Source organism: Myxocyprinus asiaticus, chromosome 31 (assembly GCF_019703515.2).
Source record: "Myxocyprinus asiaticus isolate MX2 ecotype Aquarium Trade chromosome 31, UBuf_Myxa_2, whole genome shotgun sequence".
NCBI lineage: Eukaryota > Metazoa > Chordata > Actinopteri > Cypriniformes > Catostomidae > Myxocyprinus > Myxocyprinus asiaticus.
The window spans coordinates 33,711,253-33,735,539 of record NC_059374.1 but is presented as its reverse complement, the minus strand read 5'-3'; the positions used below and the strand labels follow the sequence as shown (position 1 = coordinate 33,735,539).

The 24,287-nt window shown below is 36.8% G+C and overlaps 1 protein-coding gene and 1 long non-coding RNA gene across 2 annotated transcripts in view; one reads left to right on the top strand and one right to left on the bottom strand.

Annotated features, from left to right (window-relative positions):
- LOC127422243 (neurobeachin-like) overlaps positions 1-24,287 on the top strand; it is a 382,851-nt gene that overhangs the window by 185,719 nt on the left and 172,845 nt on the right. Inside the window, exons 30-33 of the mRNA XM_051665603.1 lie at positions 6,603-6,745; positions 11,461-11,581; positions 15,065-15,192; positions 21,472-21,533. Of these exons, the coding sequence (XP_051521563.1) occupies positions 6,603-6,745; positions 11,461-11,581; positions 15,065-15,192; positions 21,472-21,533 (454 nt within the window). The remainder of the gene's footprint in view (positions 1-6,602; positions 6,746-11,460; positions 11,582-15,064; positions 15,193-21,471; positions 21,534-24,287) is intronic.
- Positions 928-23,784, bottom strand: LOC127422245 (uncharacterized). The gene is made up of 6 exons (XR_007894145.1): positions 23,456-23,784; positions 11,436-11,556; positions 10,152-10,429; positions 6,493-6,715; positions 5,565-5,748; positions 928-1,583 (listed from the first exon to the last, which is right to left on the bottom strand). It is a non-coding gene; the product is annotated as an uncharacterized LOC127422245 (long non-coding RNA).

The window sequence follows — 24,287 nt, the reverse complement described above, 5'->3', positions numbered from 1 at the left end:
CATTCAGAGGTGGACTTACTCCTATGATTTGGATCACTGTTTTGCTGCATAATCCAGTTGCGCTTGAGCTTCAACTCATGGACTGATGACCGGATTTTCTCCTTTAGGATTTTCTGGTAGTGAGCAGAATTCATGTTTCCCTCAATTATTGCAAATACTTTTTCACACAGGCCCAGTTGGTATTGGATACATTTTTTGCTTCAATAAAAAAACATTATTATTTCAAAACTGTATTTTGTGTTTACTTAGATTGCCTTTGTTTTATGTTATGTTAATTTGGTATGAAATATAAACAAAAACAGAAGAAATCAGGATGGGGGGAAAATACTTTTTCACAGCACTGTACATGAAAGAAGCTGAGATGTTATGAGCACTAAATAGTGTACAGGGCAATAAAGCATAGCTTTGACAGTCTTGCTCAAAACTGTCCTGATAAGTGCTAACTGATCAGATCCAAGCTAAGGCTGAATATTGAATATTTTATATTTTAGTCATTGTAATTAGAATGTATGGTAATATACAGTATTAACACATTACATTGATAAGTTAGAAATATTACATATAAATAAAAATAATTACTATACTTGTATTTGTCATTTCAAACCTATATATATATATATATATATTTTTTTTTTGTTTTGTTTTTTTTTTTTTTTTTTGGTGGAAAACAAAGGAGAAATTTAGAAAATAAATAATTATAAGACTGTTCCTTGCACAAAGCTATCATATGGCTTCTGAAGACTTGGAATATATTGCATAGTTCAAAATGACTGTTTTTATTTATTTTATTTTTTTTATTTTATGTTATTTTTTGTTGTCATTATTGCATCTTTTGGATAATTTTGTTGTATCAAGAGCAGCAAGAACATTCTTATTTTTTTATTTGTTTTATTTTACAGAATAAAGAGTCAGGTCAAGTCAGTTTTTATTTGTATAGCGCTTTTCACAACACACATTGTTTCAAAGCAGCTTTACAGGAAATCATGAATTAAAAAAAAAAAAAAAGAAAAAATGAAACTGTAATATCTATAAAGTCTTAGAGTGATTATTGAGTAGTATGATTAAATATGATTGTAAATTGTGTATAAAAATTAAATAAATAATAATTGTATTTAGAACCCCTGTGAGCAAGCTGAAGGTGACTGTGGCAAGGAACACAAAACTCCATAAGATGTTGGTTCATGGAGAAAAATAACCTTGGGAGACTCACTGTGGGGGCCAGTTCCCCTCTGGCGAAACAACATGAATATAATGCCAATATTAGTTATTTAAGTCAGAGTTTAAAATATGTCAATTAAGTAAGCGTTAGGGTCCAGTGTTTAAAATAAAATAAAAAAAAAATAAAAAAAATAAAAACCGGTAGGTCATTTCGGTGAGGTTCGGTGGAGTCCATCCTAAATCCAAGGTTCAGGCAGTGGCATATGATGTATCCGATGTCTTACAGTTGGAGTTGGCATCAGTTCATCCTCTGAAGTCAAAAGACCAAAGTGATGTCTGGCTAGCTGTAGTTTGTCGTCATCACTCAGCGACACGTAGCAGTGGAGTCCAACACCAAGCAGGAACGGAGCTGGATCTGGCCAGCTCTGGTAACATCGGGATATGAATCCCGAGACATGGAAAAAAAAATAGAATAATATTAGCATAGATGAATAAAGAAAGTTTAGAATTAATTTTTCATATTTGGGTGAAGGATTACTTTAAGTACATGTTGTTCAATTATATTACTCAGTAATTACACATGCAATTACACTGCTCTATTCAATCTCTATTTGATTGCAAGATATGTCCGTGTTCCTCTTAATACACTCAATGACATGTTTTCATGCTAAATATATGAGGCTAAAAAGATTTCAAAAAATATTCTAAGACAGTAACTTATGTATTTACATCTACAAATATAACTCCTCATATGTCATACAGACAATGGAGCACATGTATGATTTTAAGGCTCTGTTATGCTCCATTGTAATGCTTAAGGGGAAGCATGTGTCACTGAATGTTTTTGCTTCCTCACATGCGATCTGAGAGCGATGCTCTGTGTCACGGCGCCATGTTAAATAGAGAGTGCCTTTGGGACGAGACGCAGTATCCCAGACAAGTGCTCTAATGATGTTCGAGTGGTCTGAGCAAGAGGCTTAGCAGGTGACATTAGGACCAGATCTGCGCTACATCATCCAAGCAAATCTCTGTATCAGCCAACATCACAATCCCTAGAGTCACGTTAAGTCGTGATAAGAAAACAAGAGTGACTTTGCCATGTGTATAATATCAAACTAATCCTCTCCTGCTATCAGACAGGTTTCCATGAATTTGTGTAGCCCTCAAAATATCTGTGAAGACATACAGATGATTACTGGTAAGGTCAAGAGTTTAATGCAAACTTGTGATCCTGCTCATCTTGAGTACTATTTTCATCTCATTCCATCACCTCTGGAAATCATGTGATTTTCTGCTGTGGCTATAAATAACCAGGAAAACCATAAACATAATTCATGCTGCCATACTTAAGTTGATTAGTATATTAAGGCCCTTTTCTTAATGATTTAATATGTTTAGCAGCTATATTTAGAGACTATTTCTTCAATTAGCTTTCAGCAGACTACAGCTGGCCAATGTTGGGAGTGTCAAACAAGGCTACATGACAAGAATGTTTCTGATATTGTAATTTAGGCATTGTTCCTGCAACAGGATGTTTTTATTTATTTATTTATTTTTTTAAATGTATTTTAACATTCTGTTTGGGGTTTGAGAGACCCCAAGGCCATATTAATATCTCAGAAATCATACTTAACATTTAAGTATCACATTGATATTTCATGACTTTTCATAATATTCTGAGAACTGATTATAAATAAAATTTTAACTTGATGAAATGCATCAAACATCCTCAGTGAAAAATATAAACCGATCAGCCACAACATTAAAACCACCTGCCTTATATTGTGTAGATGGACTGGTTTGAGTATTTCTGTAACTGCTCATCTCCTGGGACTTTCACGCCCAACAGCCTCTAGAATTTACTCAGAATGGTGCCAAAAACAAAAAAACATCCAGTGAGCGGTAGTTCTGTGGACGGAAGTGCCTTGTTGATGAGAGAGGTCAACAGAGAATGGCTAGACTGGTTCAAACTGACAAAGTCTACAGTAACTCAGATAACCGCTCTGTACATTGTGGTGAGAAGAATAACATCTCGGAATGCTATTCTGAGATGCAGGTTGGCGCTGTTTTGGCGGCACGAGGGGGACCTACACAATATTAGGCAGGTGGTTTTAATATTGTGGCTGATCGATGTATGTTTGGGGTGTCAAAGACCCCTGGTATAAAAGATGATTCCTGATTGGTGTATACATTGTTGCAATTCACTCCTGCAAACTGTCTATTTGAATTTTTATTTTTGAACAATTGTTTATTTCTTCAGGGTCAAATTAACCCCAAACAGCAATGTTACTATATTGGATAGCAGTAACACTGACATTTTCACAAAACAACATTACATTGTTCAGTCTAGCCATTTACCAAGGCAGTTCCGAGGTGAAATGTCCACTGTGTGGCGCAAAAAGAAAGTAACATTTTCTCCCAAACACATGTTTTAAGGTTAAGGCTCCATAGATGTTTAAATCAACAAAACATACCTCCCTACCCTAAACTTTAAACCTAAAACCGATAGTGTCATAAAAGCAAATGTGATATGAAAAATGCAACTGCTGAAGCAACCACATTTTGTGGTGCTTCTATGACACTTTTGGCTTTTATGTCAACTTGTGTTTTTCTTGACTCGTACCCCAGTCCTTCGCATCCCAACTGCAATGCTCTATCAGTTAAGCTACAACACAACATGATCACACTTAAAAAAGCTTGTAATTGTAGTTTGATAATTTAATGCAAATGTTAAGCTCTATTGCCTGGAGTATAGATAGCATTGTTTGAGAAACAGAGTGAAAACATTTTTATCAATGGATATTTGTCCTTTTTACTCACAATTTGAGTAAAAGTTAATAAAATCATTGTTGTTGTAGCACCTCTAGTGTTCATTTAACCAGGAAACTGCTGCAATCTGTACAATGAGCCACGTAAAAATAATTTTGCCAAAATGTTGGTGTAGTAACATGATTCTATGAGACCAGGATGCCTATTTGTGATACAACAGAGGGTTAATATCTGTCAGCTGGGTTTTGATTAGGTCAAAGAAATATATTAAAAGATAAGAGGTTAATTTTGTAATTACTATTATTACTTTTACACTCTCTGAAACCCCAAACATTAAAGTCAACCTCAGCAGAAAATGAGGGTTAAGGTGAAACCCTTAAAACATGCACTCCAAGCAGACAATTTTTGCAACACACCTGGAAAATATCTCTTGATGAACTGAGTTCCAAGTTTGACATTGTGTTAGCACAGCACAGGACAAACAGCAGAAAAGAGAAACATACCCAAAACCCAGCAGCCACTGCTTTTGATTTTATTGTTTGTTTGTCCTGTCTGACTGTTTTGTACATTTGGCCCAGTGTGAGAAAAGGAACTGAGTGCACACCAGCTGTAGAACAGGATGTTTACTTTGCCTGCTGGTCTTTCACTTGCCACTGCTACCATTCAATCTGGGTACTCACACCCAGAAAACTCCTGTCAATCTCCCTCTGGTTTAATCAACTGATTTCACAAGCAATCATGCATATTTATTGTTGCAGGACAACATTCCTTGACTGTTTTATTTTGCTTTGTTACATTTGCTTCTTTCCACTCTTGTGGAATTTGAAAGCTTACGTGAAGTATGTGAACCCTTTGGAATTACCTGCATTTATGTATAGATTTGTCTTAAAATCTGGTTTGAAGTAACAATAATGAACAAACACAATCTATTTTAACTAATAACACACAAATCATTGTATTGTTCTTATACATATTGAATATATCATTCAAACATTCACAGTGTAGGTTGGAAACAGTATGTGAATTCCTAGGCTAATGACGTCAAAAAAAGCTAATTAAAGTCAGAAACTGGCAAACCTGGCATCCAGTTAATGAAACAAGATTGGAGGTGTGGGTTAGAGCTACTTTTACTTATAAAAAAACACTCAAACATTTTGAGATTGCTATTCACAAGAAGCATCTGCTGACGCAGACCATGCCTCGCAAAAAAGGGATCTCAGAAGACCTACGATCATGAATTGTTGCTTTTTTTTATAAAGCTGGAAAGGGTTAAAAAGTTATCTCGATGAGCTTAGATATTCATCTGTCCGCATTTAGACAAACTGTCTATAAATGGAGATGATTTAATTATGTGGCTACTCTCCCTTGAAGTGGCCATCTAGCCAAGATGACTCAAAGGACACACTACAGAATGCTCAATGAGGTAAAAATAGAACCCTAGAGTTACTGCTAAAGACTTGAAGGAATAATTGGAACTGGTTAACATCTCTGTTTATGAGTCTACTATACAGAACACATTAAACAGGCATGGTGTCCATGGCTACAGGGAAAATGTTTTGTAGACTGATGAAACTAAGGTTGAAATGTTTGGGAAGAAAATGCAGAAATACGTATGGCGTAAAAATGGCACTGCATACCTTCATGAAAATATCATCCCAACGGTGAAGTACGGTGGAGGGAGCATCATGATCTGGTGCTGCTTCTGGGCCTGGACCACTTGCCATCATTGAGCAGTTCTGTATGGAAGAATGGTCCAAAATTCCTTCTGAACGCTGTGCAGATCTAATCTGCAGCTACCGGAAATGCAGGTTGAGGTTATTGCTGCCAAAGGAGAATCGACCAGTTATTAAATCCAAGGGTTAACGTTTTCCACAGCACTGTGAATGTTTAATGAGATGCGTTCAATAAAGGCATGAATGATTATAATTGTTTGTGTGATGTTAGCGTAAGAACATTGTGTTTATATATAAGTGTGACTTTGATGAAGATGAGATCACATTTTGACCAATTCATGCAAAAAACCAACTAATTCCAAAGGGTTCACATACTTTTTCTTGCCACTGTACACTTAAACACCATGTGTATTTGGCCATCAAGTGTATATATTTTCAAAGGGTATTATTCTTTTTTACTACATAAAAGGCATTCACATATTTTCAGTTGAGGGAAATGACATTTGAAATGCACAGCCTCTCTTTTGTTGTTGTCACTAGCTTTAGCACATTAGCTATCCTGAGTCCATGTTCGATATATGTGCCCAAAAATGGCTTTTTGCCTATTTCAAGGAATCATACAAATTTGGACGATGGTAAAGTATTCAACTCATGTTTGTAAGGTGTTGTCTTCTCAACAAAAGTTTTGGCTACATTCACCATCTTCACAATTTTTTTGTCTGGCTAGCACCATGGCCTGATATTCCCTCCCCTTCTGGTACATAAGGAAAGCTTTTACCATTGAGGTACTCATAGTACACTATGTCTCTTTGCATTTGTCAGTGTGAACACACTTTTGGCACTACTACAAAGTGGCATATTATTCTGCAGAAGGATATGGAATGGATCATACCTCTTATTTTGCCCAGGTTGCGAGGAAATTTTGCCTGCTCCATCGAATCACTTGAATCCAAAGTAAACTCAAAGAGTTTGTCTACAACCTCTTGTTCCTTTCTCGAACAGGAGTGTGGTGGTACAGGCCAAGAAGCCTCTGATGGTGAACACAGTGGGGAGTTCTGGCTCCAGCAGTGCCTTGGCCTCTGGTAGCACCCCAAACATCTTTGCTGCTGCATCAACTACACCCAAGAGCATGATCAACACTACAGGTAAACATAATCTCACCTTTCTATTGATAAACAGACCTCTCATCTCTCTGTTCAACAGTTCTGATACGTTGTTCTGAGTAACCTCTGCTGGAATGCTGTTTACTATGCTGACTTTCTTCTCAATTGCAGAAGTATTGGTAACAACCGCTCCCTGTGTCATTAATGAGACGTTAATTTGAATGTGGCAGTGCTTAAGTGGATTACAACTGAAATGCATGCTCTACTTTGCTATTCCTAGAATAATTAAATCTGCCATTCCTAAAATAACTGAAACCATTTTGGAATCAGGAAATTAGATTTACAAACAAGCGGTTTATCCACTAGAGGTCCTCCTGCACTAGAGGGTCCTCTGCGTCACTTTAGCAGCTAGAGTGAAATTAATGGATCCAGATTTCACAAAAAACATTATAATGGCTGCAGTTTAATATAGGATCTGTGTGAAATTGTATGTAATGAAGTTTGGACACTTGATTCAATTAATGTTTCTCATGACCTTGAAAATATAATGATCTAAAGGCTTATGCTTAAATTCTTGAATTAAATGTATATGTAGACAAATATACATTGTGCCTACCTATTAATTTCTTCACAAAACCAACATTTGAATTATATTATAATTAATAATATTATTTTAATTTTATATATATATATATATATATACAGTACTGTGCAAAAGTTTTAGGCACATGTGAAAAATGTTGCATAGTGAGGATGTCTTCAAAAATAATGACATAAATAGTTTTCATTTATCAATTAACATCAAACAAAGTCCAATAAACATAAAAAGCTAAATCAATATTTGGTGTGGCCACCTTTGCCTTTAAAACAGCCCCAATTCTCCTAGGTACACTTGGGCACAGTTTTTCTTGGTTGTTGGCAGATAGGATGTACCAAGCTTCTTGGAGAATTCACCACAGTTCTTCTAACTATTTAGGCTGTCTCAGTTGCTTCTGTCTCTTCATGTAATCCCAGACTGACTCGATGTTCTGTGGGGGGCTCTGTAGGGGCAATGCCATCTCTTGCAGAGTGCCCTGTTCTTCTATTTTAATCTTTTCTATTTGCAAAAGTAATGTTTTGGAGTCTAAAATGTATTTTCTTCCTATTGACACATTAAAGCTGAAAATACCATCTTAAGACAAATGTTTTTGTGAAACATCTTAAGTGCCTAAAACATTTGCACAGAACTGTATGTGTGTATATATATATATATATACAGTTGTGCTCAAAGGTTTGCATACCCTTGGAGAATTGGTAATATATGTACCATTTTTAAAGAAAACATGAGTGAGCAGGCAAAACATATTTCTTTTATTTATTATGGGATTCATATTCAACTGTAGGTTATAACAGAATGGCACAATCATAAAACAAAACATGGCAACAAAGAAAAAAATGAAATGACCTCTGTTCAAAAGTCTGCATACCCTTAGTTCTTAATACTGTGTATTGCCCCCTTTAGCATCAATGACAGCGTGCAGTCTTTTGTAGTAGTTGTCTATGAGGCCCCAAATTCTTGCAGGTGGTATAGCTGCCCATTTGTCTTGGCAAAATGCCTCCAGGTCATGCAAAGTCTTTGGTCGTCTTGCATGAACCGCACGTTTGACATCTCCCCAGAGTGGCTCGATGATATTAAGGTCAGAAGACTGTGATGGCCACTCCAGAACCGTCACCATTTTCTGCTGTAACCACTGGAGGGTCAACTTGGCCTTGTGCTTAGGGTCATTGTCGTGCTGGAAAGTCCAAGAGCGTCCCATACGCAGCTTTCGTGCAGAAGAATGCATATTGTCTGCCAGTATTTTCTGATAACATGCTGCATTCATCTTGCAATCAATTTTCACAAGATTTCCTGTGCCTTTAGAGCTCACACACCCCCAAAACATCAGTGAGTATTCTTTTCACGATAGGCCTTGTTGACCCCTCTCCAAACATAGCGCTTATGGTTGTGACCATAAAGCTCTATTTTGGTCTCATCACTCCAAATTACAGTGTGCCAGAAGCTGTGAGGCGTGTCAAGGTGTTGTCGGGCATATTGTAACCGGGCTTTTTGTGGCATTGGCACAGTAAAGGCTTCTTTCTGGCAACTCGACCATGCAGCTCATTTTTTTTCAAGAATTGTCATATTGTGCTCCTTGAAACAACCACACCATCTTTTTCCAGAGCAGCCTGTATTTCTCCTGAGGTTACCTGTGGGTTTTTATTTGTATCCAGAACAATTCTTCTGGCAGTTGTGGCTGAAATCTTTCTTGGTCTACCTGACTTTGGCTTGGTATCAAGAGATCCCCGAATTTTTCACTTCTTAATAAGTGAATGAACCATACTGACTGGCATTTTCAAGGCTTTGGATATCTTTATAAAGTTCCATTATCTTGTTACGCAGGTCTTTTGACAGTTCTTTTCTGCTCCCCAAGGCTCAGTATTTAGCCTGCTCAGAGCATCCACGTGAGAGCTAACAAACTCATTGACTATTTATACACAGGCACTAATTGCAATTTAAAAAGCCACAGGTGTGGGAAATTAACCTTTAATTGCCATTTAAACCTGTGTGTGTCACCTTGTGTGTCTGTAACAAGGCCAAATATTCAGGATATGTAAACTTTTGATCAGGGCCATTTGGGTGATTTCTGTTATCATTATGATTTAAAAAGGAGCCAAACAACTATGTGATGATAAATGGCTTCATATGATCACTATCCTTAAAAAAAATGTTTTTTGCATGATCAGTTGTATTTTCAAAATCAATGCCAAAATTTCACAATTTCTGCCAGGGTATGCAAACTTTTGAGCACAACTGTGTATATATACATATATATATATATATATATATATATATATATATATATATATATATACTGGATGTTTTTCATTGGATCAATACTGTTTAAAAAGCATCCCAGGTGGATGCCTCAAAGTTAGTTGAGAGAATGTCTGACGAACTGTAATTTAGGCAAAGCCTGTCTACTTTGAGGAAGCAAGCATATAAGATTTAATATAAGTTTTTTTTGTTTAATATTTTTGTCCATACTTCCGTTTGGGTTACTTGATAGTTTTGTTGATCTTACTATTATTATTAAATGTGGAAAATATTAATGAGATTAGAATAGATTAGAGTTAGAAAAGATATAGCACTTTAAGTCAGAACAGCCTGAAGGTATGTGCAAAGTTTGGTGCATGTAGCTTGAAAGCTCTAGGAGGAGTTGTCTAAACTTTTGACTTGTGTACATACAGTATGAGGCAGCTGATGCCCACACTAAGACCTGGAAACATATTTTTACTCAAAATTATTTTCCAATAATAATTCTACTGTTCATTTTCATTATTAATTAATTTATTTGAGATTGAAAACCAAGTTCAAATGCCTCAACAGGAACCAACCAAAAATACTCTTTATGATAAGAATATTATATACCTTATTCAGATCTGCTTAAGCACCAGGGAAAGTAATCTGGTTTTAGGTAGAATTGAGCCAAGCTGCCCTTACAGCAAAAAATCATCAGAACATGCCCCTCAGCATTTCCCCTCAGCTTGTTGTATTTGCTTATGGAAGGACACTCATCTCTGACAAGTCGATTGATGGCTGCGTAATAGATTTCCCATCCTCAGATGTCCTGTGACAGCTTGTGGATTCACAGGATGACAGTCCATTCCTGTGATGTATCTATCACTGGCTCCCTGCTGCACAGGACTCTGTGGACAGTGTGTGTTTGACAGAGAGAGAAATAAGAGTAATGTAAGATGGTGCTTTGCTTTCACAGGGGGGAAGAGAGTAATAGTGATGATTTGTGTCTTAAAGCTTATGGCTCTGTAGTTTTGTGGTACCTGCCCAAAAACTGGAAAGATTGGAGATTAACATTTTTGTGCATTTTTTGTGCATCTGGTGTTTTGTTTGCCAACAGGTTGGGATGTGAACAGCAAGATTGTTCCCTGAGTGTTGTTTACAATGTCTAAGAACATTTTACAGATCAAGGACCCCTTGGTGTATAGATAGACAATGCGGGAATGCCCTGTTACACATTGTATAAAATAATAATTGAGTGTTGCATTGTATGCCTGCCTATTGTAGCATTCGTATTGTACCATATTAATGTGTAGTTACATAATTTGTTATGAAGCTTAGGCTACATTAAAGCTACATTACATTTAAAAAGCCATTAAAATAATAATTCTTGATGTACAGTGTCATTTTACATTACATTTACATTTTACTAGCTTAACTTTCTACCTAACTTCTTAACTTTTGGTTTGATTGAACCAAGTTGTTTGAACTTAATACTGTATTTTTGGTTAATGCATATTTTATCTTTTTCCCCCACAACAATTACTTTGAGATCAAACAATGATTGGCGGACCCTCTAGTTCTACACTCTTATTGTTTTTATTGTTTTTTCCCCACTAATAAAGTTTCTTGCACCAAAAATGTAGTCTGAATTTAATTACAAGACCATTTTTTACCTTCAATTTATTTCACATAGAAAAAATTGTATTCTCTGATTTTTCCCTATTGACATCTTCTTGCCAACCTGCCAGATCTGATCAGGTGAGACATCAGTTTTCAGTTGTCAGGATTAATATCTTTGTCATCAACAGCTTTACAAACACATGTGCGGGTACAGGTTTTATGTGTATTGTTACAACTAGAGTGTGGATAATGGTGCACAGTGCATTGCGGTATGTAATTATCTGTGTTTCTAACCTGAGATTCCTGTCTTGTCTCACAGGAGCCACAGACACGTCAACATCCTCCTCCTCTAGCTTTGTGAATGGAGGAGCCACCAGTAAGAATTTGCCTGCAGTGCAGACTGTTGCTCCCATGCCTGAGGACACAATGGAGAGCATGAGGTGAACCATCTATCTGTCTCTGTCTGTCTGTCTGTCTTTCTGCACTGGAAAAAAAAATGCATTGAATTTACAGTTCATAATTTAATCATGTACAGGTACATCAGTTCCACATGAATCAATTAAGTTACATCAACATATTTATTCCTACTGGTTTTGTTCATTAATTATTTGCCAGAAAACATAATTTGTTCACTTAATTTCAACATAATGGAATAAAGTTATTTTAAATGTATCCAAATAAGAAGCCTCAAAGTGATTTTATTTGTGTCCCTAACATTATTCTTTTCTTCAGTTTTACATAACACTTTTGTCACATTACTAATTTATGTTATATGGTTATGGTAGTTAACTAACTTTTAGCTAGCAATAGCATACATTATCATGCTAAATGCTAAGTAGAAATTGCTCCTTGAGTAAAGCAACATACAGCAGGTTTTGTGTGTACCCATCCTCAACCTAAGCAAAATCTCCACTCTTCACCACAATATTAACCCAGCGTTTTACAGTAGAATCGGTTTTAAAACCCAAAATATCTAAACATTAAACACAATCAAGGTTCCCACTTTTCTCATCTTGCTCAAAAATACATAAAATAACACTTAATTTCAACATTTTTACTCTTCGCATCATGTCTTATGCAAAGCATGCTTGGAACTACATATCCCATGCCCTGTTTCAGTTATGTCAACAGAAGGTATTCATGTAGTCCCAACACAAATGGATAAAGGGATTAGTTCACCCAAAAATGAAAATTCAGTCATTGTTTATTCACCCCGTGTTGTTATAACCCTATATGACTTTCTTTCTTTTTCTTAACACAAAGGGAGAAATTGTGAAAAAATGCTCAGTGATGTCATACAATGGCAGTTTATGGTGATCACCTCTTCGAGCTTCTAAAAAATGCAAAAATATAATTCAGAAGTCTAATAAATTATTTTATGAGACTCATGATTGTTATCAAAGCATATAATAAGGTTTGCTGTGAAACAAACCGAAATCTAATGTATTATTTTGTGAAAATGTTCACTGTGCGTTGATCTCCTGTGCACGTTCATGATAGGGCATGAGTGCAACAGTTCACACAATCCCCTCACGACATTGGGGCATTCAAGCGAAAATGTGTTTGTTTATATAAAACCAGGTCCACCACAGCGATAGCAACTACAGAACACAATACAGCTGCACATAAAACAGAGATTTTATTTTTTTTTTCTTATGTAAAACGTAAGGTGTAATTAGGCATAATGTAGCCTCAGTCACCATTCACTTTCATTGGGAAAGAACAGCATCTGAACGTACTTCAAAATGTCTCCTCATGGTTTGCAATGACATGAGGGTGAGTAAATGATGACAGAATTTTCACTTTTGGGTGAGCTAACCCTTTAACCATGGTAAAATCACTCTAACTTTATTACTTTGAGTGTACTCGAAACTCTCCAATGTGGGAAATATTTTCACTGCCATCTCAGATGCAGTTATGTTTATGTTTGTTCATCCAGCCATGGAAGGGCCAAGATTTTATTATCATTACCACAAGAGGGGGTCAGCGCTTTGTTATTTCATGTTTACAGACAATCTCCCTTTCTTTTGTTTAGAGCAATGGGAGATGAACATTTTGCTATTGCTGCGATAAACAAGTCTCTCCGCACTTTACATATCGCCTGTCCTGTCTCACTGCCCACCGTGTATGTGTGTGTGTGTTATATGTGTGTAAGCTGTCCGAGAGGGCTACACGAGTGCTAATGTAGAAATCAGTGTGTGTAGGTGTTTTGAGGAGTGTGTGGAAACCATGCTGACCTGGGCTCCATCCCTTCACCTTGTCTAATGCTTTGTGACAGACATCTCCCAGACACTCCACTGTTTGACTACACAGGAGAAAGTGGGTGTGTGCGTACGGCTCTCTCTTTTGCTCTCCTGGGGCCTCTACACTTCAGGCACACACACGTACACACTCTTTGTGGCTCTTCTATAGCGCCAGGAATCGCAAATCAGTTGCCATGGCAGCAGTAACCGACAGCACTTACTGGGAGTGTGAAGTCAATGATGAAACTGTCTGGATGCAGAAACTGTGATGCCTAACCCGCACTAGTGCAGAAGAGAGCTAGTTCACTGTCGCTAACTGTGTCTCATTCGGTTTCATTATTCTTTTTTTCGTATTATTTTTCACACAGTTTTATGACACTGTTAAGTCATTCGCAACAGAAGTATAGAAGAGGAAAGGCAGTATTTTCTAATTATCATCAAATTCACATAGAAAGACAAGCAAAGCAAGCAAATTTGTATGTGGTATTTATGTGCCAAGGTAGTATTGTGGTACCCAAGTCTCAAAAATATTGGCTTTGCTTCCCTATTATTCAAAATGTAGAATTGTAAATAGTATTGTAACTCTATGTACTGTAGCTAGCAACTATTGTTTTCTTCACCAAGCTGATTTCTGATTGACCAATCAGAAACAAGTAATCAAGAGAGAACATAAAGTAGTAAACAAAACATATAAAAACTGTATCTTTTAAATGTGTGGTTTTCTCTAACTAAACTATTGAATTAGGCTTCATTCTACTTTTTGGCTTTTTAAAAATGTCTGGGTTTAATACAAGTTAAGCTCAATTGACAGCATTTCTGGCATAATGTTGATTACCACAAAAATACATTTGACTTGTCCCTCCTTTTCTTATAAAAGAGCAAAAATCAAGGTCACAGAAATGTGAAGCCTATTTATTTATAAAAGCATGTACATTAATTCTTCTGTTAAAACTTGTGTATTAAATGAGCTGTAAAGTTGTTTAAATCGTCGTTTTTTGCTGGATTGCAGGGTTTACGGCATTACATCGTCATGGCAACGAAGTTGTAAAATTGGATATAACTTTACACAGGAAAGGTTAGTAAGCGATTTTTATCACATTCAATACACGTGAACACGCAAATTGTTTACATCTTATGGCTACACTTTTGTAGCCATAAGTAGTATTTTAACGTTTACACATTGGCCCCATTAACTTTTTTTTTTTTTAATAAGAAAAGGAGGGAATATGTCGAAATAAATTGTTGTGGTAATCAACATTATGCCACAAATGCTGTCGATTGAGCTTAGCTTGTATTGAATCCGGAATATTCCTGTAAGATCTTGTCCACAAAAACATGTTTTCGTTTGCTATCTATTATTACAGCATACTTTGAACAAAGATTGACCTTAGGAAACTGAAAACATTTTCATTGAGTGTGGGGGTGGGGAGTGGTATGGCAGAGGCCTCCTCTTTTGCGCCCTCCCAGCAGGTGGAGCCCTAGGCGACCGCCTAGTTCGCCTAAACCTAGAAACGGCCCTGGTCCACCTGTGTGCCTTAATGATGTACCACAAACATGTCAACGATTATTACTGGTTAGATATCATTGGGCTTAGTAGCACTCTCAACACACTTCACACTTTCTTTCTCTTTTTATGTTTTGGTTTCTAACATTGCTCTCACTTGCTTTGTCTCCATGCAGTATCACCACCAAACTGGAGCGAGCTCTGGAGAAAGTGGCTCCCTTACTGAGGGAGATCTTTGTGGACTTTGCTCCATTCCTCTCTCGTACTCTGCTGGGCAGTCACGGCCAAGAGCTGCTCATAGAAGGTACAGATGAAGTAGTGTTTCTCTCTCTCTCTTTCTCTCTCTCTCTCTCTCTCTCTCTCTCTCTCTCTCTCTCTCACTTCATTGTGCACAACATGATCACATGGGAAATTGACATATTGCTTCCAAAAGTTCATGTACTCTGAAATCGAACACATTCTGTCGCATAACTGACAAGCGGCATCCCCCATCAAATATTTTTATGCTAGTGTGAACACATTTCCCTTTAGCCCTTTATAACACGCTGCACGTGCAACTTCCGAGCAGTATTTTGTAAGTTACTCAAAATAAGTAATCCACTACAAATGACTAATTACTTCTCTAAAATGTAACCAGTATACTTTACTGATTACTTCATAAAAAAAATAAATAAAAAAAAATCACATTACTAATGAACTTATAAGTTACTTTCTAAATCACTTTTCTAGAAATGTTTTTGGTTTTCCGCTCAAATTCAAAATGTCTGTATTTCCTCCTCATTCATTGTCGCAAACCATTCAGCTGTCACAGTAATGCTAACATACATACATATGAATTCATATTTTAAATGTCTTTTACATATTACTTTAGCGCAAGTAATGTACCTAAAAGTAAATATTTTAATTTAAAGTCTGTAACTAATCAGATTAAAATAATTTAAAATGTAATGCATTATATTACTTTTGACTAAAAGTAATTAGATTACTGTAACTAATTACTTTGCAATTGGATTACACCCAACACTGCTTCCGAGATACCAAAACAGGAAGTAAATGAATTCACATAAACAATGGTGAGCTCGATTTGGAGGTTGCATTTTCGCTCTAAAATTGTATTTGTACTCCACTGATGGTTAAGTTTAGGTTCAGGTTAGGGTGTAGAGTTAAAATATGCTTTCCTGTTGATTATATTACAGCATTTACAGCTAAAAATACATCTCGCTTTTGGCGCTAGTCTGTGGACATTTAACCTTGAAACTGAAGCTCATACATGCCCATGCATTCAACAACACTTCCAGCTTCGCCACTGGGGGCAGTGATTTGAATTTTGGTGACCACAGACAGATCACAAATTATTGCAAAATTCACAATGTGATCAGTTTGCTGTACCTCTATCATCATGCAGGTTATGTTGTGCAATTAGGCTGTCTCATTCCTTCCTTCTGTATTTCAGCGATTGTGTACAAATAATTTTACATGAAACAATATTCCCATTTGTTCCATGAATTAGCATCTAGCTACTGTATACGAAGACTGTATAATAAATAGATGTATGAACTAATGTGTAAGATTGTATAAAGTTAATCTAGTGCATTCTCAGTGTGTTTGTATCCTCCTACCCTTGTGTGTGTGTGTGTGTGTTTGTACTTGCAAGCTCTGAAGTACATAAAACTACTTTTGGAATCTCTTTTGGAATCTCTCGCACATGGCAAGGCAACCTTTCTTTGAACAGGAACTCACACTCCTGGCTCTGTTTTGTGGCTTTTTTTTCTACCTTGAATCCTCAGTGCCAAATCATAGTGTACGACCCTCTCACTTCTCAAAGCCAGTTTGTTCAGACTAATGTAGCCCCGCATTACAGCATGTTGGAAATATGTGTGTGTATGGCTGAGGCAGCCATTTCATGAAAGAAATGCTCATACACACTTTCTGCCCTGCACTCACGCCCTTTTTATACAATTATAACAGCCAATTTTATGTCTTTAACTTCGTAGTCAGACTTAATCCTCTCCACATTAGGAAGCTTCACACGGTGAATGTTGATGGCTGAAAAATAGCAGCAAAATGTTGATTTCGTGGCCTTATTAGTCAAACAGTGATGTTCCCTGAATGACATGGCTGGTCATCTTCAACAGCCAAAAATACAGTTCTCATAGAGTACATGGTTGAACCTTATATATACAGTACTGTTTTAAATGACCTTTGTTTTTATTCCCTCCTTTTCAATAGTTTTGCCATTTTTAGTCATAAAAATGTGTATATGTGTGTTTGTGTGTTCTGTGAGTTTTCCTTTCTTCCTTTATAGCCTAACTCGACTAGATTTTTACATCTTCAGAAGAAATGTTGAGTACTGTTTGCCCATGCAAAATTCCTTTTGTGTCCTGGGTGGTTGCTATGATTACTTACTGGCCCAAGTAAAAAAAAAAAGCCCACACCTAAGTCTCTATGATATTCTGGTCCCTAAATATTGTAAAAGTCCCTTCTTCAAATATTTCAGTTTAACCATTTTATCGTCCAACAGGCAAAAATTTTAAAGTGTTGTCACTTTAGAAACTGTAATAACACACCATTACTCAACAACCCACACAATTTGAGGTGACGTTCATGTCCTTTGCTTAAATTGTTCAGGACATGTTATATGCTGAAGTTCAATGCTTAGACTTAGGTGTTTATTCAAATCCCTATAAATAATCATGCTTGCCTTAGCAAACACCCCTAATTACATGCATCCTCATGCAGCCATTTCATTGGCTGTACATGTAAGTAACCACGATAACCCTCCCCAAACAAACCCAGAAGCATGAAGGCCAAAAACATAACAGCCACTTCCTCCTAGATGACTCTTCACCCCTTATTAATTTGTCCAGTATGTTAACACTATCACCCCATCCCGTGGCAATGAACAGAATAAGAGATGTCTGTTTTCCCACCTTCTTCCCTTCTTCTCTTCATCGACCTCTCTGAACAGCTGAAATAGTGTTCGCCGGTGCAAAGGCGCCCTATTTACCCATAATTACCCTTCATCCATCACCCGGCCCAGCACCAGGGGTCAAGCCCCTGGCCGGCCCCCCTCCAGTCACTTGTTCACAGGGGGCAATTATGCCCCGTTCACCCTAAGACAGCTTCCCAACACTTGCAGGGCCCCTGGGCGGAACAGTGCACTGCTTGTGAGAGCTGACTGCCCAAGTCCGTGATTCTACAGTCCTCGGACAATGCCACATTCACACCAGTGGGGCTTAACTGGAAAGCCAGGCGACTTACTGTTTCTATAAAATGAATTTAGTTTGTCCAGTAGCGTGAGCCAGAGGTCAGACTGCCACCTGCCTTAAGAGGGACCCCGGTGGGGTGCCACAAGATCAGGGTCAGGGTAAGGTAGGATCACTGTATGTACGGCCCCATCTAAGCCTCATAAATGAGACCGAGAGAGTGTTGGGACTTGAACTCTTGGCTTCTAAAATATTACCGTCATAACTTAATGGACTGAATGGTTTAGGAGCAATCATTCATGGAAGAGGATGTTTAAATTAGTTACTAGACAAGATGAGCTCTTAGGGAGAAGTGGGCTGAATTTAAAGCTCAACTTACAGGACAGTTTTACCAAAGATTGTGTGTATACCTATTAAATATTGGGCTTTATAATTTGACAAAGACTTCTAGATTTTTCGATGAATATGTGAGTGGTAGTTGCCCGTGCGAAACTTGCCACCACAGTGCTATGGGGTTGATTCTTATGAAACCTGTCAAGTAAAAGTCCTGGCCCTATTTTACTCCAAAATCAAAAGACACAAATAAGAAAATATATTTTCCATATAGACAATGAAGCCTATTTTAGGGCCATTAGGATTTTTTACATTGTGCCATTATTTTCATGACAGTTACGCACATTTTACCCACCAATTTTCATTACTGCAATGCGAAAAAATTATATATTATTTAAACTGTAATGTTTTTATACATCATAGTAGTACTTCCTTGGCACTACCTCATTTTAGCTTTTATAAATGTAGAAAATCATTGTTCAACTGCATCTTTTTTACTGTAATACAGATAAATGTGAAAATAGTGAAAAAGTGTGAAAAGTGTCCTGAAAATAATGTCACAATTAGAGCTGTTAAAGTTAACGTGTTAACGCATGTGATTAATTAAAGTTTATCGTGTTCATTTTTCTTTATCGTGATTAATGCATTTACAGTTAATAAAGCATAAACCAGCATAAACACTGGTCGGAGTAGGACGGAACCTTTGCGATGTGTCTGCCTGGACTCATAACACTGACGCACACACCACAAACACACACAACACCCGTGTCAGTGCTATTCGTTGTACAAAACAAGCCCAGATGGGACTTGCGATAAGAATATTGTACTTTGCAGCCTCTGTAATGCACAATTTGATTACCACAGAAGCATGTCAAGTCTTAACTATTCTGAAAATGCAGAACCAGACGTTGTTTGCAAGCTATTGTCACGTGGAGTTCAAAGTGACACTTCACACTGGCATTGATGCCCTGACGCGAATCTTGAATGCGGCTGCACAATTGCTGTAGCAAAGCGGATAGCCACAGACTGCTGGCTGATTAACATGGGGAGACTAGTTCTTTCAATTAGTCAAACTCCCACTTAGACTTAGGGAAAAGTTTAATATTACTTGATTCGGTGATATTTTAGGGCATTTCTATCTTTATACTGTTGAGGCTTTGTTTGGAAAATGTTAATAAAGAATTATTGTTACATATTGTTTTGTTTTTTTTGTGATTAACCGTGATTAACTATAAAAAAAAAAGTAAAAAAAAAACCATTATGTGATTAATCGTGATTAAAAAAAAATTAACTGACTGACAGCGATTAAATTCAGAATACTAGTCACAATACATAAAATTGGGATTAAATATGATCAGGACATTTTATTGACAGGTTTTGTGAAAATCACTTTAGGGTGGTTTCCAGGGTGTTACTATGAGGTTGTTAACTCTGCAAAAAGTATTTTCTTAATCAGTATATTTGTCTTTTTTTCCAGTAAAAATATCTAAACATCCTTAAACAAAGATAAATTTACTTGAGGAGCAAACTTGCATAAGATATTAAGACTTTTTCAGAGAATGCGTCTAAAACTAATTTTATTTTTCTAACATAAAATTTGTGAGGTTTATGCTTAAATAAATAAGAAAAATATTTCAATGTATATTTAAAAATACTGTATGCCAATGGGTATATATGTAGATATATTATCTAAAAGTTTTATTTTGCTTTTCAGGTATATTTATCTTGTTTTAGATATTTTAATCAAAAAATGTTTAGATATTTTTACTATAAAGCAAGACAAAAATGCTTAAAGCATTCTTTTCAGTGAAGGTGTTATGAGTGTGTTGCTTTGTGGTTGCTAGGGTGTTTTGGATGGCTTTTTTTAAGCGGTTGTTTACTGGCCCTAGTTAAAAGAGTCCACCATCAAGTCTCTATGATATTCTGGTGCCTATACTGTATATTGCTCAGGTTCCACCTTTAATGCAACTCAGTTGGATTTTTTTCCTGTTTTATCGTTCGCCTGCTGAAAATCGTGAGTCCGATTGCTTAAAAAAGTAATAGCACAATAAACTTCTCCATAAGATGCACAATTTTATGTATTATTCTTCCACTAATCTCATTAAACCATAATAAACCATAAACTCTATATCTCAAAATCATCTTACTCTTATCAGAGTTCTGTCTCACTCTGACCACCAATGCATGTCAGCTATGTGCTGTGTTTGTATTTTAATGTGTGTGTGTTTGAGAGAGAAAGAAATTTGTCAATAATAGCCAATTGAGGTTTACCAACTCTACTTCCATTATATTTAATGAATAACAGGTTTTTTGTTTAAAAAATTACACTGTCATATTGTCATATTAATCTAATATGACATCTGCTTCTAAGAAAATGGCGCATAGATATTGTTATGTGGAAAAAATAGAACTGATAAGTCAGATTTCCAGCACTGTAACCACCATGTATTGGCCCACCCAATATTAAGATTATCTTTCAGTAAAGATTTTACATTTGGACCATCCAATCATGATGAATATGTGGTTACAGTACATCTTTGATCGGTGCCATCCTATGCTAACAAGAAGTTAAAATATGTGAGAGAGGCCATGGCCTTGGCTTTTGATCTGACACTGGCATGCAGGAGATGACCTTTGACCTCTCTAGAGACACTATCAGTGACCCCAAAAGCTGTTCACCATCTGAGTCGTAATGCACAGACAACATCAGACAAGCGATTTTAACTTCAAACATAACTCTTCTAAAAACTAGTCTGGGTATTTCTGTGACTAAATAATTAGGTTTGGGACGGTTTAGTGCATGTAGTTCATCATCCCTGTACACATTTCTGAGACACCATGTGAACAGCGTGCACTTTACTTCCTCTCGCTGATGCAGAACTTCCATAATTATGTGAGACACATCACAGGCAAAACAAATATAGAAACAAGCAAAAAGTGATTTTTCAAACAAACTCAATGGTTTATTTTGGTATCGTGTGTTTGTGACTTATGGTGAAGCAGAGTTATTTGATTTCATTGTTTTTCTCTCTGTTCTCCCGCAGGTCTGGTGTGCATGAAGTCAAGCACCTCAGTGGTGGAACTAGTTATGTTGTTATGCTCTCAGGTAAGCTGTTTTCTGTCTCCTTCACTTTGTATCTTTTGGCTACACTGCATTGTTGTTGTCGAGCACCACAACACTCTATTTATAATAAATTAATTGCAAATGCTTCCAAAGAGCTTCTTAAATATTTGTTTTGATCGCAAAAACAATAAACATCACAAACACAACTGGGTCCCATTGGCATCCACCTAAAAAAATAAAATAAAAAAATATATATATATATATATTTTTTTATCTTTTACAAAACAGCAAGAAAAGTTTTTCAAGCTATGCTCAGAATGTGAAGTCAATTCAAATAGTTTGCAAATTCTAAATTTTCCTTAAAATTCCTGCAAAAAAAAAAAACGAAAACACATTAAATCAACCTTGGCTGGTTCGTTGGTGTTCGCTGGCTTTAGCTGGTCTCCCAGCTGGTCTCCCAGCTGGGCCAAGCTGGTGTTCTGCTGGTTTAGCTTATGGACAAGCTTGTCTCCAGGTGCAAAGTGCCTAAAAATTTATTGATATTTTTGGCATGTAAACTGACAAATATAAAAGTTATTAATATACCATTTTTTATACAATTTGGAAATACTTTGACATTTCAAAATATACATTAACTACAGCAAAACCAGTGTGATACATCTGAAGACATATGTTTCATCAACATTTCTGTGAAATTGTATCTAAATACAACATAATATACTATTTATATTAACATCTAATGTGATAATTACAAGTAATTTGAATGAATTTCCTATCACTTATACATCACATATCACATATACTTATATATCGCTCAATACAACTTGGTGGTCAAAAGTGATGAAACCAACATATTATTTTTCAACTAAACATCATCAAAACAACTGAACAAAACAACTCAAGTATACAACATTAATATTTCTTTACTGTGTTTTTAAACTAAATCTATTCTGTACTTGCATAAACTGCTGAATGTTGATGCCTGAGTATGCTGCAAGCTTGGTTTACTCTGGCTGGAGAGTAAAATGTGGAAAATTTTCCTCTTTCAACCCCATGTGTGCATGAACAAAATCTTGCCACACCCCCTCTAGGCCGTAGTACCTTTGATTTAGTTTGTTTGTTGCATCTGTCATGTCTGTTTTGTACAGGAATGTGTCTGTGAGTGACTGTATGTGTATGTGTGTTAGCATGTTTGTAAACGAGGTGCAGTCCCAGTGAGGGGCAAAAACGTGTGTGAGAGAGTATGAGAAAAAGGCTAAATGTAAGTGAAATGTTTATAAGAAAAAATCGTATTCATAGATGTACCAAAAAATCTACATAATATCATGTGTCAAGCCACAATTGGTGCCCGAGTGAAAATTGAGCCGCGAACGCAAAAGGTGTAAAACTTTTTTTTTTTTTTTAAATGGTTATACGTATCTATTAATCAATTGAATTAAAAATTATTATGTGTATTTTGATAGTCTTGGCAATGTCACAAAGTTTGGTTCCTATACTAAAAACAATGTAGTATTTAAAAATTATAATCTACCTCTCCCGGGTCAAAAATGACCCGAACGAGGGTTAAGCTAGTCTAGTTGTTACCTCAGCCTGGCCAAGATGGTGTTCAGCTGGTCTCCAGCTTAACAGTGCCCAAAACCTTCTTAAACTAGCAAACAGACCAGCCTAACCAGCAAACCAGCTTTATCTGGTTTAGGTTGTTTATTCAGCAGAGATTAAGTCAAATAGTTCACAAATTCGAAATGATTATTTTTATAAAAATCTCTTCCCACATTATTCTCTCCTCTGGACTAAAAATTGTTTTTCTGTAACCCCACCTCATGTAAACACACCGTAATCGTCTTTCTTCTAAATACCAGTGACATATTACATCTCGCTGACCTTCCGAGTCCCTTGTTAAGCCTTTCCTTTCAAAGGGGTCAGGGTCCCGATGTTGTAGTCAGAGCAGGAGATATTTAACATACCTTCTGTCAGCCCATCACTCTTGCGCCAGGAGCCCATAAGGAAACCATTACCTCAGCATCTCTCCCTCAGAATCCAGCCGGTTGGAGAGCTCGGCGGGATGGGAGCTTTTAGTTGTTGAATGGCACCTCTGACTCTATGAAGTCCATACCACTAACCTCTCGACTCGAGAGGGTAGTCGATCTGTACATTTGCTCTTAGTTTGCTCCAACAAAGGTGGGGTCTTCCAGACAGTGTGGCGCACAGGACGTGTCCTGCTGTTCTTTTTGAAGATTTCAGTCAACCTTCCCCATATTGCATTGAACGTATGGAATTTTTAACGTTTTTTTTGTTGGCATCTCTTAAATGCTGCCTGCCTGCTTTGTTGCTGGTTGGATTTATTGCCGAATGAAGCATCACTTTGAGACTCAAGCTCCTGGTTTTCTCTTCCTCCGCCCCTGTTAGAGATATAGTGTTACCACAGCTCCAACAGTTCTTGCCATTAGAAACTCCCAGGGTAGAAAAAGCCTGATATATCACTTGACCAAAGAGGGAGTGAAACCAGAGCCTGGATCCAAAGCAGCTTTCAGATGCAGGAAAGTCTCTTTGGAGCCAAAGTCTTCATTCCCTGCTTGCTGTAGGATCTGATTTAGAACACTTTTCCTAAAACAGAGGCCTTGCTCAACAAAAGGCTTGATTCTTTAGATGAGAGGGTGAGAAAGAGACGAAAAGGCATTGAAATAGATTCACTGTTAAAGTCTCTTAGATTCCCAGCACCTTGCTTAAAGCAAACTGACTTTTTTTATTGTTATAAAATTCTGTCATTAATTAATCACCATCAATCATTCTACAGCG